The sequence below is a fragment of the Petaurus breviceps genome, unplaced genomic scaffold (genome assembly GCF_028583685.1).
Source record: "Petaurus breviceps papuanus isolate PSGF00001 unplaced genomic scaffold, PetGlider_PUasm1.0 91133, whole genome shotgun sequence".
Lineage (NCBI taxonomy): Eukaryota > Metazoa > Chordata > Mammalia > Diprotodontia > Petauridae > Petaurus > Petaurus breviceps.
The window spans coordinates 85,653,827-85,668,424 of NW_027187419.1; the positions used below are offsets into that span (position 1 = coordinate 85,653,827).

The 14,598-nt window shown below is 36.6% G+C and overlaps 1 protein-coding gene across 1 annotated transcript in view; it reads right to left on the reverse strand.

Annotated features, from left to right (window-relative positions):
* Nucleotides 1-14,598, reverse strand: part of PLA2R1 (phospholipase A2 receptor 1) — a 163,705-nt gene that overhangs the window by 26,599 nt on the left and 122,508 nt on the right. Inside the window, exons 14-20 of the mRNA XM_069080124.1 lie at nt 13,584-13,668; nt 10,119-10,251; nt 8,879-8,914; nt 7,133-7,290; nt 3,339-3,403; nt 2,949-3,052; nt 319-458 (exon numbers count right to left, since the gene is read on the reverse strand). Coding sequence (XP_068936225.1) covers nt 319-458; nt 2,949-3,052; nt 3,339-3,403; nt 7,133-7,290; nt 8,879-8,914; nt 10,119-10,251; nt 13,584-13,668 — 721 coding nt within the window. The remainder of the gene's footprint in view (nt 1-318; nt 459-2,948; nt 3,053-3,338; nt 3,404-7,132; nt 7,291-8,878; nt 8,915-10,118; nt 10,252-13,583; nt 13,669-14,598) is intronic.

The following is a 14,598-nucleotide window of genomic DNA, read 5'->3' on the forward strand; positions in this document are numbered from 1 at the left end:
GCGAGGTGGCATAGTGAATAGAGCACCGGCCCTGGATTCAGAAGGACCTGAGTTTAGATCCAGCCTCAGACACTTAACACAAAAACTAGCCATGTGACCCTGGGCAGGTCACTTAACCCCAATTGCCCTCCAAAAAGCAAAAAAAAAAAACCACACACAAAAAAATGAAAAATTATCAAGTAGGCTGAAAGCCCAAAATTAATTTCCTATTTCCTACTCACAGCTTTTGATCTTGAAAGTCATTTTAATTTCTTTTTTAATTTTCTAAAATGGAAACTTATTTCACAGAAAAATAATACCACTTGAAATCAGGTTTACCTTATAGTCAAAGTACAGCCATCCTTTGGGACACAATCCATGTTGTCTTGATATATCTTTCTTTTTCTCTATAACCCATATTTTTTTACGCTTACAAATACTAGACATGGAAACAGAGCAATCTTCATTACTCCAGAGTCCTTGGAAAGGGGAAAATTAAAAACAAAATTAGAAAGGTCTTGAAAATGTTGTTTATTCAACCACCCCTTCAACAAATGCTGTGGCTAGCTATAGTTTACTCATTCTTAAAACTCATTTTTCGGGGCGGCCAGGTAGCACAACAAGTAAGAGCACCGGCTCCAGTGTCAGGATGACCTGGAGATTGAATCCCAGGCTCAGACACTTAGCACCCACCCAGAAACACCTGGCTGTGTAACCTTGAGCAAGTTACTTAACCCCAATTGCTTAAAAAAAACAACAACTTATTTTTCATTCTGTCAACTGAACTATAATTAATGACTCATCATGTATTTTTCAAGCAATATTCATTAACTGGGCAACACTAAGAACTAACACTAAGAACTCTGACTCTATGTACACAGGCATTTTACAAAGGCAAAGAAAATGGTTGCCAAAAACAGAGACCTGGTTGACACCATGTATATTTGGCTCATGAATGAAAGAGAGTACAGTTATCCCTTCTACATTGTGACTTTCGATATATCATGGGTTGGCATAAGAAATTAAATGGGAATTTTTCGGGAGTTTTGCAAAAGCCATAGATGACACACAAAGGTCAGAAGACAACACAGAAAAAGTTTGGAAACTCAGAAATGCATAAAACATGTATAGTATTGTAAAATATCACCATATTTTATATTTTAATACAATAATAATTCAGACTTCTTCTCTGGTACAAAAGGAGGGCCAAAACATTTTATGAGGATTTTCCAGATCATGGGAGTGCCACACTCCTAACCCTATGATGTGGAAGGGATAATTGTACCATATTCTGTTACACTAACAGTTTTGTTTAGAAATGTTAAGTTTTGACAGAAAGGGAAAGAACAAAATAAGGCAAAGATTGCTTAATAACTTCATTTTGTAGTGAGAAAGTTTCTAAAAGAATAGATTGTGAGGAGTATAACATTCAGCTTTATAATAGTGACTTCTTAGCAAAGGTTACTGGGTAACACACACACACACACACACACACCTCTCATATTTCCACTCAACCACCTTGTCACTTGTAAGAAACTAGATTTTCTAGTGGGTATTTTCATGGATTTGAAGAAGGATTTCTAAGCAGAGGATTGGACCTAACACAACACAGACTGCTTTGAAGCCGAATCCCCCATGTGCTAGCAGTGCCTTCCAATTGCACAGGACAAGTTCACCATCTTGGTGTCAGCAATGTGAGCCAGAAGGAATTCATGGTTTTGAAAGGGGAGACCTCAATCTTTTCTTATTTAGACTAGCCTCTGTATTCCTAAACTGGCTTTCTGTAGACTATTGTGACACCTGCTGGTAAACTCAAGCTGACTAATTACAAGGTCTTTCCTTTTCTAAATGTATCCAGGGAGGCAATTCTGGCATCTTTCATCATATAGGTTTCTTTTCTTCTGCTGCTTCTGACATTTGGTCACAAGGTTAGCATAAAGCTGGATCCCTTTTCAGGGTCAATGGCAATGCTCCCATTTATTGATCAGAAAGTAGGAAGTGATTGCTGTTAAGAGAAATGCAATTTCCAAACAATCTCAGGAAAGAGTCATGTAATTTGCCATGGAATCTAAGTAAGCCTGATAGTAATTACAGAAACTGGCTTTGTCTTTCTTTTTATAAACAGTGGATGTTAACACAGCTAAGTTGGGGAATGAGCTATCTTTTTTTTTTAAGCAATTGGGGTTAACTAACTTGCTCAAGGTTACACAGCCAGGTGTTTCTGGGTGGGTGCTAAGTATCTGAGCCCAGATTCGATCCCCAGGTCATCCCGACACTGGGGCCAGTGCTCTTACTCGCTGTGCAGGGAATGAGCTATCTTTAATTAAGTGTGAATGTAAAATAATGCTATGGGTAATCATAAAAACAAATTGACAAGAAGCTTATACAGCCAAAACAAAACCTCCTGGGAAATAAAATATATTATTCATTTTAAGATAAAGGATTACTAAAACACAAGGTGCAAATGGCCACCCTACCAGGACAAATAACAGTTAATGACAGGCCCTTAACAAGAGGAAACGGACACATTTTCTCAAATCCAATTTCCCTTAAATGTGAACATTCAAGTAAACTCACAAAGGCTAAACCTCTAGCCAACTAATTTTCTTCTACCAAGAATAATGAGTGAAAATGGATGCCAAGGGTCTGTTGCTTCAAAGAGCAAACCTCATGATGGGTAATTTCTTTAAATCAGTCTCAGTAGGCTGTTTCAATTTTGCTGTTACCATGGTCCACAAGAAAAGTTACCAAGTTGTAAACAAATGACAGGATGATGATCGTTTAGACAACACCATCAGTGTATAGACTCATAAAGAGAAGCAATTAATTTGGAAAAAAACCCAAGCCAACAACAATCCTATCACTACCACACCCCTAAAGTGCTACTGATATAACAAAAAACAGTCCTTAAGCAACCTGGAACATTATTAATTTATGAAGAATGCCCCCCAAAAGATAAGCAAAAAGACCTGTTTTGGATGAAATGAAGCCACATCTTTGACTCTGATTATTCACAGATCTTTTTCCTCCATAATCCCAGTTCTGGTATATTAATGGTGAGCCATCTCTCCAACTATAGGGAAATTAAAAAAATAAATAAAGCCCATATCCCTCTCTTGTTCTGCATACTCATCTCTTAATATCATCTTTGGGATCTGGGGTAGGGAAGTGATTTAAGGTCAGAATGTTCCTTTTAACTCATGATGGTACACAATGTCTTTTTTTCTAGGGAGTAAGACACTATAAGCAATTAATTATTATTGAGAGACATGTTATGCACTGATCATACCGATTGGTGTAATCATTCTGAAAATCAAGTCTGTCAATGAGAATTAAACACAATTAAATGTAAATCATACTGAAATCCACCGTTAGCTTTTTCTTCGCGGAGCCCAATCCACCAATTTTTATTATTCTTGGATAGCTGGCAAAAAAAAAAAGGAAAAACAAAGTTAATGTTTATTTGTTCTCTGTTATTTTATCCAATTATCTAGAAAAAGACTATACCTACCACTTTAAGGAAATTTTAACTTGTTACCTTAAAAATATCTCATATTCATGACAAAAGGAAATACTAACCAGTAAACATAAATAATCACAGTTCTCCCCCTACTGCAAAAGAACCTTTAACCAACAAATTAAGATCACATATTCAAGAGTAAAATTTTCAACTCTAATAAAGGTCTTAAAAAGTAAAAGTACAAATCACAATAAAAGAAGGAATACTAACTTGCTTTCTCTTTTGACTGACAAATTAAATTTCCATTTTTCCAGGGATATCCATTGATTGGTAAAGGTTAAAAAACAACTCAAGCCATAAGGATCATTATTATAACAAAGGGTATTACCTTCTACATTCGAATAGAGGTAGGAGAATGCAAAATGTCCTCATTACAAAGTTGCCAATGGTTTGTCAACTGACTCATGTATTTCATAGATTTTATATTAGTATTTCTTAATGGTGGAGATGTACAAATCAAGCATACTGGAGGTTAAAATAAAAATAAATGCACTTCTTTTCAAAGAAAATTTCAGTGCTAGAATTATAAACCAGGAAGTTGAAGCTCTCTCCTTCCCTATATTCTAATGCCTACACTTAATAACTTAACTTTCAGGGAAGGACTAGAAAGCACATCAGTCTTTATGCCTTAAAAAGTCAATGCATAGGGGCGGCCAGGTAGCACAGTGAGTAAGAGCACCGGCCCGAGAGTCAGGATGACCTGGGATTGAATCCGGGCTCAGACACTTAGCACCCACCCAGAAACACCTGGCCATGTAACCTTCAGCAAGTTACTTAACCCCAATTGCTTAGGGGTGGCCAGGTGGCTCAGTGAGTAAGAGCACCTGCCCCAGTGTCAGGATGACCTGGGATTGAATGTGGGCTCAGATATGTAGCACCACACCCAGAAATAACTGGCCATGTAACCTTGAGCAAGTTACTTAACCCCCATTGCTTTAAAAAAAAAAAAAGTCAATTCATAGACAGCATCCCAAAACACAATACAATAGGAACTTATCATGTTTATTAGAAGATGATTCATGTCACGCATCTTCCTTCCAACAGCTTTTTTTTTTAACAGTTGGAGCATTGGCTTGAGGATCTTTAAGTTGGTTTTTACCAGTTGTTAAGTTGGTATTTACCAATCTACTCCCTGTTGTGCTTTTTCAATACAGCTTTTCAGTTGCTGAAAGAATGGGAGACAAAATAATGACTCACTCTTTTCTCTGGATGAAAGGTCTATGGATAACATTAGAAAACATTTAGTTACACCTGTTCCCTTTATTAGCCTTTTGGAGCAGTTTTGTCCTATTTGTTTATGTAAGGGTTGGGTCTGGTCACACAACTCCCTTTTGTTGGTGTTTCTTAGCATTGTTACAATTCTAAGAACTATTTAAGTGGAAGAGGCACACAATGGATAAGTCAAAAAGAGTAATGCTATGAAACATTTGCCCTGCTTTTGCTTTCTGAGATGTTAAAGGCAGAAGAGAGGATCTGAATGGGTTCTGTGTTTTAGTCCTTTCTCTAGGGAAAACGTGGCTCCATCTTATTTCACCACTCCAACAGGGATTAGCAAAATGAGGAATCTTTATAACCAATGTAAGTGATCAAACAGTTAAAAAAACGAAGGAAAAAAAACAAAAAACCAACCCTATTACTAACAGGAAAAAAGATGCTTTAGGAAATTGAATGTGCACACCAACTACAGATCTGATACTCTAACTGAAATCAGGCCATCTGGCCCCTCTTGGGGCCTATCCTACATCCTATACAATGCCTCCAATAGTGACGAGGGCTTGGGTTAAGACAGCCAGTTGGTACTTAGCTGAGTATGTCAGATGCTGCAAGGTCAGTTTAGTATCCAGATAGAACAGTCAAAGCCTGAGAAAGAAGTAATAGTCCCTGTTAAGTTCCTGGGACTTCCCAATTCAACTGGATTTTCCATTTATTTTAGCCAACCCCACTGATTGTGAGATTAGGGGTGGGAGAGGAAATTTATAGGCTCATTAAATCACACAATCATGGGTTCTGAGTTGAAAGGGCAAAAAGGGCCTTATAGCTCTTCTAGGGTAATCCCTTTTATTTTAAAGAGGAGGAAACCAAAATAAGACGGGTCAAATGACTTGAGCAAGGTCACATAGGTATTAAGTGACAGTCCCAGTATTCAAACTCACATCCTGTGACTCCAAATTCAGTACTGGCAAATTCAGTGTTCTTTTTTTTTTTTTTTTGCTTTTTTGGAGGGCAATTGGGGTTGTGCCCCCAAAAAAGGTCACACAGCTAGTTTTTGTGTTGTGTCTGAGGCCAGATTTGAACTCAGGTCCTCCTGACTCCAGGGCCGGTTCTCTATTCATTGCGCCACCTAGCCACCCCTAAATTCAGTGTTCTTTCCACTGTACCAAGTTGAGTATTAGGATACAATAAGGGGAAATAGTTAGGAATGGTTGCCAAGAGGCTGTGGAAAGTCTTAGAGGAAAGCTTAATCTTTGTCAGAAAGATTAAGATGGTCCCTTTATTAGAGATGGATTGATGAGGAAAGCGCAGAAAAGTTAAGTGACTTGTCCAATGTCACATTGGACAGAGCTGAGCCCCCAAATCTGTGTCTTTTCTACTGTACCATAATATATTTGTATTTGATCAAGAATATAATTATAACATCCTGCTGGTCTTAAAAGTTCAAGGTATTATGCCTTTCTTCTCTATTTTTCTCTATCTCTTTCTCTTTTTAGGCCCAGTCTCTCAATCTCACCTGGGATGGAAGTACAGGGGCCACTCAGGGCCCTAATTCATTGCTGATCATTATGGAAGCTTTAATCTGCTCAGTTTTTCTGACCTTTATTGGTTCACCTGTCATTAGGCCACCTACTAGACCTTCCCTCCTGTAGGCTCCCCATATTTATGCTAGACTTAGTGAGGACACCTTCCTGCAGCTTAACGGAACTCCCAAACACAAGGCCTCAACCTCCTCCAGTAGCAGGGATTACTGAGTAAGTCACCATATATGGACAAGGTATTATTCCTTGATCAATTCATATAGAATAATATGAAAGTTCTGAATCTGGAAAGGATCCTGTAGGACCACCTACTTTCTCCCTCTGCCTTCAGGCAGGAATATATATATATAAACCATAAATGAAAGATGAGGCTTTATTTCATTTTCAAAAGTTTCTAGAGACAAAAGCCACAACCACAACCTCCTTTGGTAAGCCTTTTTCCTGTTCAACAACCCTCACGTGCTTCTCCTCAGCCAGTCCAAGTTCTCAATCCTATGTTTTAAGCCCATTACCTTTCTGTCCTTAGTGGAAAAGGGGAATTGCTAGTCACCATCTGCTACACGTGAACTCTGTATAACTTGAAAGCCAGGGAAACAGGTGACTTTAATTAAAGAATAAACTTTGCAAAAGCAAAATCCCTGCTTCTTTAACAACATTCCTGCTAATCAAGAATGAAGCAAAATGAAGTGAGTGACATCCACATGCCATGGTCAATTTTCTTGCCTTCTCAATCTCTCTAATAGAAGGTTAAAAATATGGTCATGTTTTCTAGAAAGTTTCAACAAAGGTCTGAAATCAACATGGAAATACCTCAAAGAATATGGAGTGAGCTAATATTTAAAATCTTCATGGTTATTGTGTACAAATTGTATCTGATTACCATTTTTATTCTGCTGTGGATAAATTCTTGTTCAAGTGCAGAATGAATGGTGAGGATATCACTGCGGAGCCAACCACAGACAAACTCAAAACTTGCCCACTCAGAAGGATCACTGTGGAAAAGGTATTCGGTCCCTTGATGGAAAAGCCATGGTTCATCTAAAATATAAATTTTAAAAATTATGTCAAAAGATGTCCCATATACTTAAAAGAAGGCATGGTCATAGGCTGACTCTAAGATTGTCAAAGATTTTTCTTCTTAAATGGCGAAACCTCTCATTTTCTTCAAAATTTATTGACATTTTAGATTTTTACATTAAGTCATTTCTGGATTAGCTTCCCTCAACTGCCCTGAAATGAATCCTTCCTTTTAGTAATGAAAAAGTTAGGCCAAAACAACCAACAGTGACCACATCTCAAAATGTATGTATCATTCTTTTCTGGTAGTTGTCCATCCCATACCTAGAACAGGGAGGTGTAGTTCACTATCTGTTCCCTGGGACCAAAAGTAAAGGGCGATTACTTAGAGTTTCTCTTCCATTTATTTTTTCTCATTTAAATGACTATAGTTTGTGTATATTGTTCTTTGGGTTTTGCTTAATTCATTCTACAGTGGTTCATATAAATCATCCCATGTTTCTTTGAATTCCTCATATTTTTGTCTTGCAGCACAATAATATTCCATTACCTTGATGTACCACAATTTGTTTAGTTGCTCCGCATTCAATTGACTTTTTTGGCTCTAGGTCTTTGGATCAGGATTATGTAACCTTAGAGATAATCTAATCTGACCTCTTCATTTTAGCTCTGCTATGAATATTTGTGGATATATTAGACATTTCTTTCTGTTTCAGAGCTCCTTGGTTACAGGTCCAATAGTGGTATTTCTGGGTCAAAGAGAACATACATTTTAACCTTGCACAATTTCAAGCAATTCCAGAACAGGTGGACTAATTCATAGACATACTAACAGTGTATTCATGTGCCCATCTGCCCATAGCTTCTCCAACATAGATGGATTTTATTTTTTGTCATCTTTTCTAATTTTCTGGGTGTGAAGTAAAATGTAACAGATGTTTTGGTTTATATTCGTCTTAAAAATAACTTGATAGTTTATAATCCTTTTGAAAACCATTCATAGTCTTTTACCACTTAACTTTGGGGAATGGGTCTTTTTCTTTTATATTTGTGTCCATTCCCTACATACCTTTACAAATTGCTCATTTTCCTTAATCATCTTCTTCTTTTACTGTTACCACTACCACCACTACTACTACTACCACTACCACTACTACTACTACTACTACAACCACCACCACCCACACACATTGTCTCCCTCCCCACACACAAACCAACAACAATTAGTCTTTAGAAGGCAACAATAAGTAGTATAATAGCATCTCAATAGGATTTTCTGATAACAGTTTTGAGAGGAAGTACAAATTCCATTTCTAAAGATGTGGAAACAAACGTAGAATAGTGAAAACACTAGCTAATATCATCAAGCCAGGGCTCAAATCCAGGTCTTATAACTTCAAGCCTAGTGCTCATTTTACAAACTATTTCTTGTTTTTAAATAACAAATCATAAAAATTGAAATAAATTATAATATTAGTTTCCAGGAACATTTAACTATATCACTAGCTTTAAAATGTTTTTGTTTTAGAATAGTAAAAAATAAGTACTGATGATGACAGAAATGAAATAGTTCATAACAAGATAAAGAACTGCCAAGCTAATGGCTTACCATGCATGTACCATTTTGGGATTTTTGGTTTTACATCTGCAAAAGAAAAAGATGATTTATAAATAAAAGCAAACCAATTAATTGAATATTTTCTCACAAGAGGCGTTTCATTTAAAACAGCTTAAACTTAAAGATAATTTTCAGTTCAGCTTAAAACTACTCTTACAATCAATTAATTAACGGAAGTAACTTGTGATACTTGATATAATATACGTGTGTATATTATACACATACATATGTGTGCATATATTACATATAATATATACATACACATGTAAAATATTGCATATTTGCAGTTGATGCTACTGATGGTACCCATTAATCATGTAGATATTATATTATACACAAAAAACTTTTTTAAAAATGCCAACATGACATGTTTTTTCAAATTGTAGAGCTAGGTCCCAATTAGTGTGAATAATTTATTCTATGGAGTGGTCCCATTATTTGAATTTGCATTACATATAAATCCATTGGGTGTGAACCAATCACTATATTTTACATAATTATAACTCTAAATAATACTCATTTTAACATATGCAACCACTTAATGGAATTCATTATTTGCATTAATTGAGACCTAACCATATCCACAAAGGCAGTAGTTCTGCAATTACATCAGAATATTTTGATAACTTGTGTTAATGACTGAATTCTTGAATACTGGTGGCATCTTTTCTCGTTTCCTTTTTTTTTTTTTTTTTGGCTAATCAATTGGGGTTAAGTGACTTGCCAGGGTCACAGCTAGTAAGTCTGAGGCCAAATTTGAACTCAGGTCCTTCCGACTCCAGTGCTAGTTCTCTCTCCACTATACCACCACACCACCTACTGCCCCTCTCATTTCCTTTTAACTCTTAAAAAACTATCATGACTCTTTTGAGTAAAGATATACAGAGCAACTAATTAAATATATTCAGTGGAAATAAGTGCAACATATTGTGGGGGTTTTTTTGTTTGTTTGTTTTGGTTCAGAGCTGTAATCTTATTGATGTGAGGAAGTTCCTCCACTGGTACAAATCAACTATTGGTTTATCACTTGTGGTCTGGGGAACTGAGAGGTTAAGTGACTTGCCCAGTACGTGAAAGAGGCTGGTGAATCACCTTTATCCATTAACTTCCACTGCCTCCTGGCTGACAGGCATGTAAAGCTTATATATGTTAGTCCCACATCCCTTTATCCTTAGGGAAGAATAAGAAAATGCATCACATATATACAGACTGAAGTTCTTTATATTTTTACCTCTTGGTATTTTACATATCCATTCCCGTTTGGAACCACACGGCAGGGGCAACAAAGTTTTGTTTGCCTGGTACACAGCACAATTTCTTGCATCCTCTCCAAAATAAGTATTTTCTAAAAATGAAGCAACAACCTGCAGCAGAGGAAGGTCATTACTCCTTAATAGCGATCTCAAACAAAAGTTTTAAGGTTTTTTTTTTTTCTTAAAGAACCATCACTAGAAATAGTCATTAAAATTTTTTTTGGAGAGAGATTCAGAAATGTAGGTGTAAAGTTTCAGTTAAAGTCTGCTGCTCCCCGTGGTTGAGAAGCTGCTTAGCAAACTAGACTGGTTTTCTAAAGGAACCTAGTGGCCGAGTTTTTCCCTTTTCTTGGAGTTGCAAATAAAAACAAGTTTTGTGAGTAGGCGTGTATTTTATGAAAACTTTTAGGATTATGTTACATAGACACAATTGGTTGTAGCCTTGGGATTTCTAGCAGTTTCTGCAAGAAACTCAAGGTGTTGTCAGATTTGAGTAATACCTTTGATGTAGAGCCCTTTGGGGAAAAGCCCAAGATTTTATGCCACTAATAACTGCTTTCTAACATCTAGGTAGTTTTAATCTTGAAAATATATAACACTTTCCCAAGAGAGATCACATAACCTAGAAATGAAGAAAAAATCCTCAATAATTTCCCCACACAACTATGAAATGACAAGATTCCATTATCTTGTCAAAACAGGGGATGGTCCCTAGATAAAAGACATACAAAATTATTGATAGTTGATAGTACAAATGGTTTTTAGCCAAAAGGCCATTTGCTGACTGAGGTAAGAAATGACTAAGATGGAACCCTAAGCTTACATATTTTCCATTCCCACACATAAAACAATTCACCAATTTAAAAATGACAGATGTTTAGAGAACATACATTTTGTAGTTCATTGTGCCCAGGGAGAAGTGGGGGATTTGAGTCAGTAGCTATATCTTTTTATCTCACTTACTTTGGGTAAACTATTTTACTTAATTTTCCCTGAATTATTTAATATGTTTATTTTGTTTAAACAAAATAGTGCTTATTACCTATGGAATAACAACACTAAGTTTTAATATCCTCATAACAATATTATATAGTGGACAGTGGAAAAAATGTTAGAGATGGAAGCATGTACAGAAGAAAAAACTCTTGCTCTGGTATCAGAGAATCTGAGTTCAAATCTTGCCTCAAGTGTTGACTACCTGTGTAACCATGGAAAAGTCACTTAACCTCTTAAACCTCAGCTTCTCATATGAAAAATGAGAGGTTGGATTAATTGGCCTTTCAGGTAACTTTTTGCTCAGATTTTATGATCTCCATTCTGCAGATTTATAAACGGAGGTTCACAGGGTTAAATGCCCACAACAAGTAGGCAAAAGAGTTAGGGCATAAACCCAAATCTTCCAATAGTGTTCAGTACTCTCTTCACTATAATGTGCTGCCTTTCACTACACATTTTCCAAATTCTTGATTGGCACTCAGTATTTAATTATGCTGAGTGTCCTTTCTTTTATGTATATACTGCCTTGCTGCGACCACTCTAAGCTTTAGTTGGGTCTTCTCTCATGATTCTAGGGCAGATGAAGAATCTTGATAGGATATTGGTGATGATATAACAACTTTTGACTTAAAGGAACATAACTACTACAAATTAACTCTATTTCTGAACTATTCGATCTGTCCAAAAGTGAAATGGGTTGCTCCATCAAGGGCCTGTTCTTCGCTTGAGGTCTTCAGGTGAAGACTGGATGATTCCTTGTTGGGAATATCATGGTGGGGATTCTTACTCACATACTATTTGGATGATATGATCTCTGAGTCCCCTTCCCAATGAAATTTTGTGAAATTTCCTGTATAGCTAACTTGTCTTCCTAACTAGAGAGTTCACACCAAGCTTTCCCAGGGTGTTCTTTTCTTCTTTATCTTAAGTGTGTCTGACCAGCCTGAAACATGACTTCTTTTAGACACATCTAATATACCTTTTAAGAGCTGAGCTTTTGGGGCTGATATTCTCAGTTTTCTGAAATCAAAAGCACTCATAATTTTTTAAACATAGGAATTTTACCTATATATTTAAGTCACTGTGAACAATGAATTAGTGAATACCAAACCATTGTTCCTAGGGGAAATACATGGTTAGGTTTCTATAGGCCTTTAGTGGCAACATTCACTTTTATCACTTTCTGGAGTGGCCTCACATAAAAATAGATGAATTTTACTCTTCTTTCCTTTTTTACTTTTGGATGTATTATTGATTCATTAATATTAAAATCATGGTTGACAGTACCATAACTCATGCCTAAATAAAGCTTATCTAACAAACATTTTTTTTTTCTGTAAGGCACATCACAGCCTTCTTATACTTAGGAACTTGGACAGCATTTCAGCACTATGCTTAAGGGTCATTTTAAACAGTGATATTGCCAACAAGAAGAACAAAAATGTGAAAAACAGGGCATTAAATAGACTATGAAAAGAACACTTGTTTACAATATGAAAGCTGAGACAAGAATGCAGTGTCGCCTTATTCAGTCTCAGCTGGGAACTTGCCCATTGGATAATTCACATTTTTTGCCACTGCACGTGTCTGCAAATGATCACAGAAGTGCCATGAGTACTGATTATTTGTTTATAAATAAATTTTTGTTGAATAGGTGAATTTGCAAATATGGAATCTGTGAATAAGAGCCTTAATCCTACTCATCTGTTGCTCCCCCTTCTTCGCTCTGGAGTGAAGCAGGGCGAGGATAGTGTTTCTCTTCTATGCAATAGCCCTTCAATGAGTTGTATCTATCATTTAGTACAGAGCCCCAATGTTCAGACCATCAGGTGAGATGGTTCTTTATACTCTTCAAGGCTTCTAATACTCAATGGGATTTTCTAAGCATGGTCCCATAATTGTCTTACTTGCTTTGGCCTCAGGCTGAGACAAAATCCCAAGAGGAAACACTGTGGGCTGAACTAGATTCCTTGTTGTTTTCTTATCCTAACCTACATGTTCAGATTTGGGCTTCCTGAATCCATCCATAGCATAAAGGGTGGAGGTCATGGGAGACCTGGCTAGGACCACCATGTGCCCAACCTGCCACAGTTATGCCAATGTTCAGTCAGCAAATGAGGAGATTCTGGGACCAACTGTTTCGGAGTAATTGTTCAGTGTTTTCAGGTGTGTCCAACTCACTGTGATCCCATTTTGGGGTTTTCTTGGCAAAGATACTAGAGTGGTTTGCCATTTCCTTCTCTAGCTCATTTTACAGATGAGGAACTGAGGCAAACAAGGTTAGATGCCCAGGTTCACACAGTTAGTAAGTGTCTGGGGCCAAATTTGAACTCATGAAGATGAGGGTTCCTGATTCCAAGCACGGTGCTCTATTCAATATGCCACCTAGCTGCCCTTCAAAGTAATGCTCCAATCCAAATTCCACTATTCTATTTTTAAAAACTTACTGGAGTTCCATCAGACCATTCCCATGACCCTTCAGATAATGGGTTTCTTTTATTAAATCCAATCCAGAACTGTCTTTCTTCTGTCCTAAAGTGGGAAAAGAAAACAAAAATCCTCTGGTTTTTGTCACTACAATTTAATTGTTATGTTAAGAGAATCAGAAAAAAATTACTTTGAAATTGTATGGACTAGAAAATGTTCTTTTAGTGCTATAACAGATCAGATCAAATATTTGTTAAGGAATAAATCAGTGTATGACCCTCTATTACAAACATAGAATTCAAACCTAGTTGATACTTTGAATTTTGTCTGATGAGACTGGACATGGTTTTAGTATTTTGCTTTGGGGACTACCTTTGGTAAAGTAGAATTAGCTGGAAGAAATGTCAGTCCATTCTAAGGATGCAGGGTCATGACTTGGAATACTTATGTATTTTGGTAAAAATTGTTAACTATTTCAAAATGGTTAAATACAGAGGTAACTTCCATTTGGGCTTGGAAGATCTCTTTTCAGAGGGGCAATATTACTTACTATTTTATACTTTTCTTTTTTGTCTTGCCAAAGGCTCCCATGTTCTGTGGCAGTTAATAAAGATCCCAGTATTTAATAGGAGTTTCCAAAAAGGGTTTTTTGAAGGTAATGTACACATAAGTATTTCCACAGAAACCTGTATTAGTTGAAGCCTCAGTGGGTTACCTCCTGCATTCACCACTAATTTCAACTCAATGAGAAACTCCACACCCAATTATGTTCCTGCACACAAGGCAAGGTACAGATACGGCAAATCAGAGAGGGCTCAATAAATCAAACAATAAAGACTAATTATACAATGAAGCGGCTCACTAAGATAATTTTCAGAGAATAATTTTGCAGCATTAAATATTTAAAAGATTCTGAAATCCTGACAGATGCTTTATTTTCTTTAGTGCCAAGGATAAAACTGTCTTGAGGCTATTGTTCTCAGATATTTGAGTTATTCAGGCTGGATGGCAAAAATCAGATGAAAGTTCTTAAAC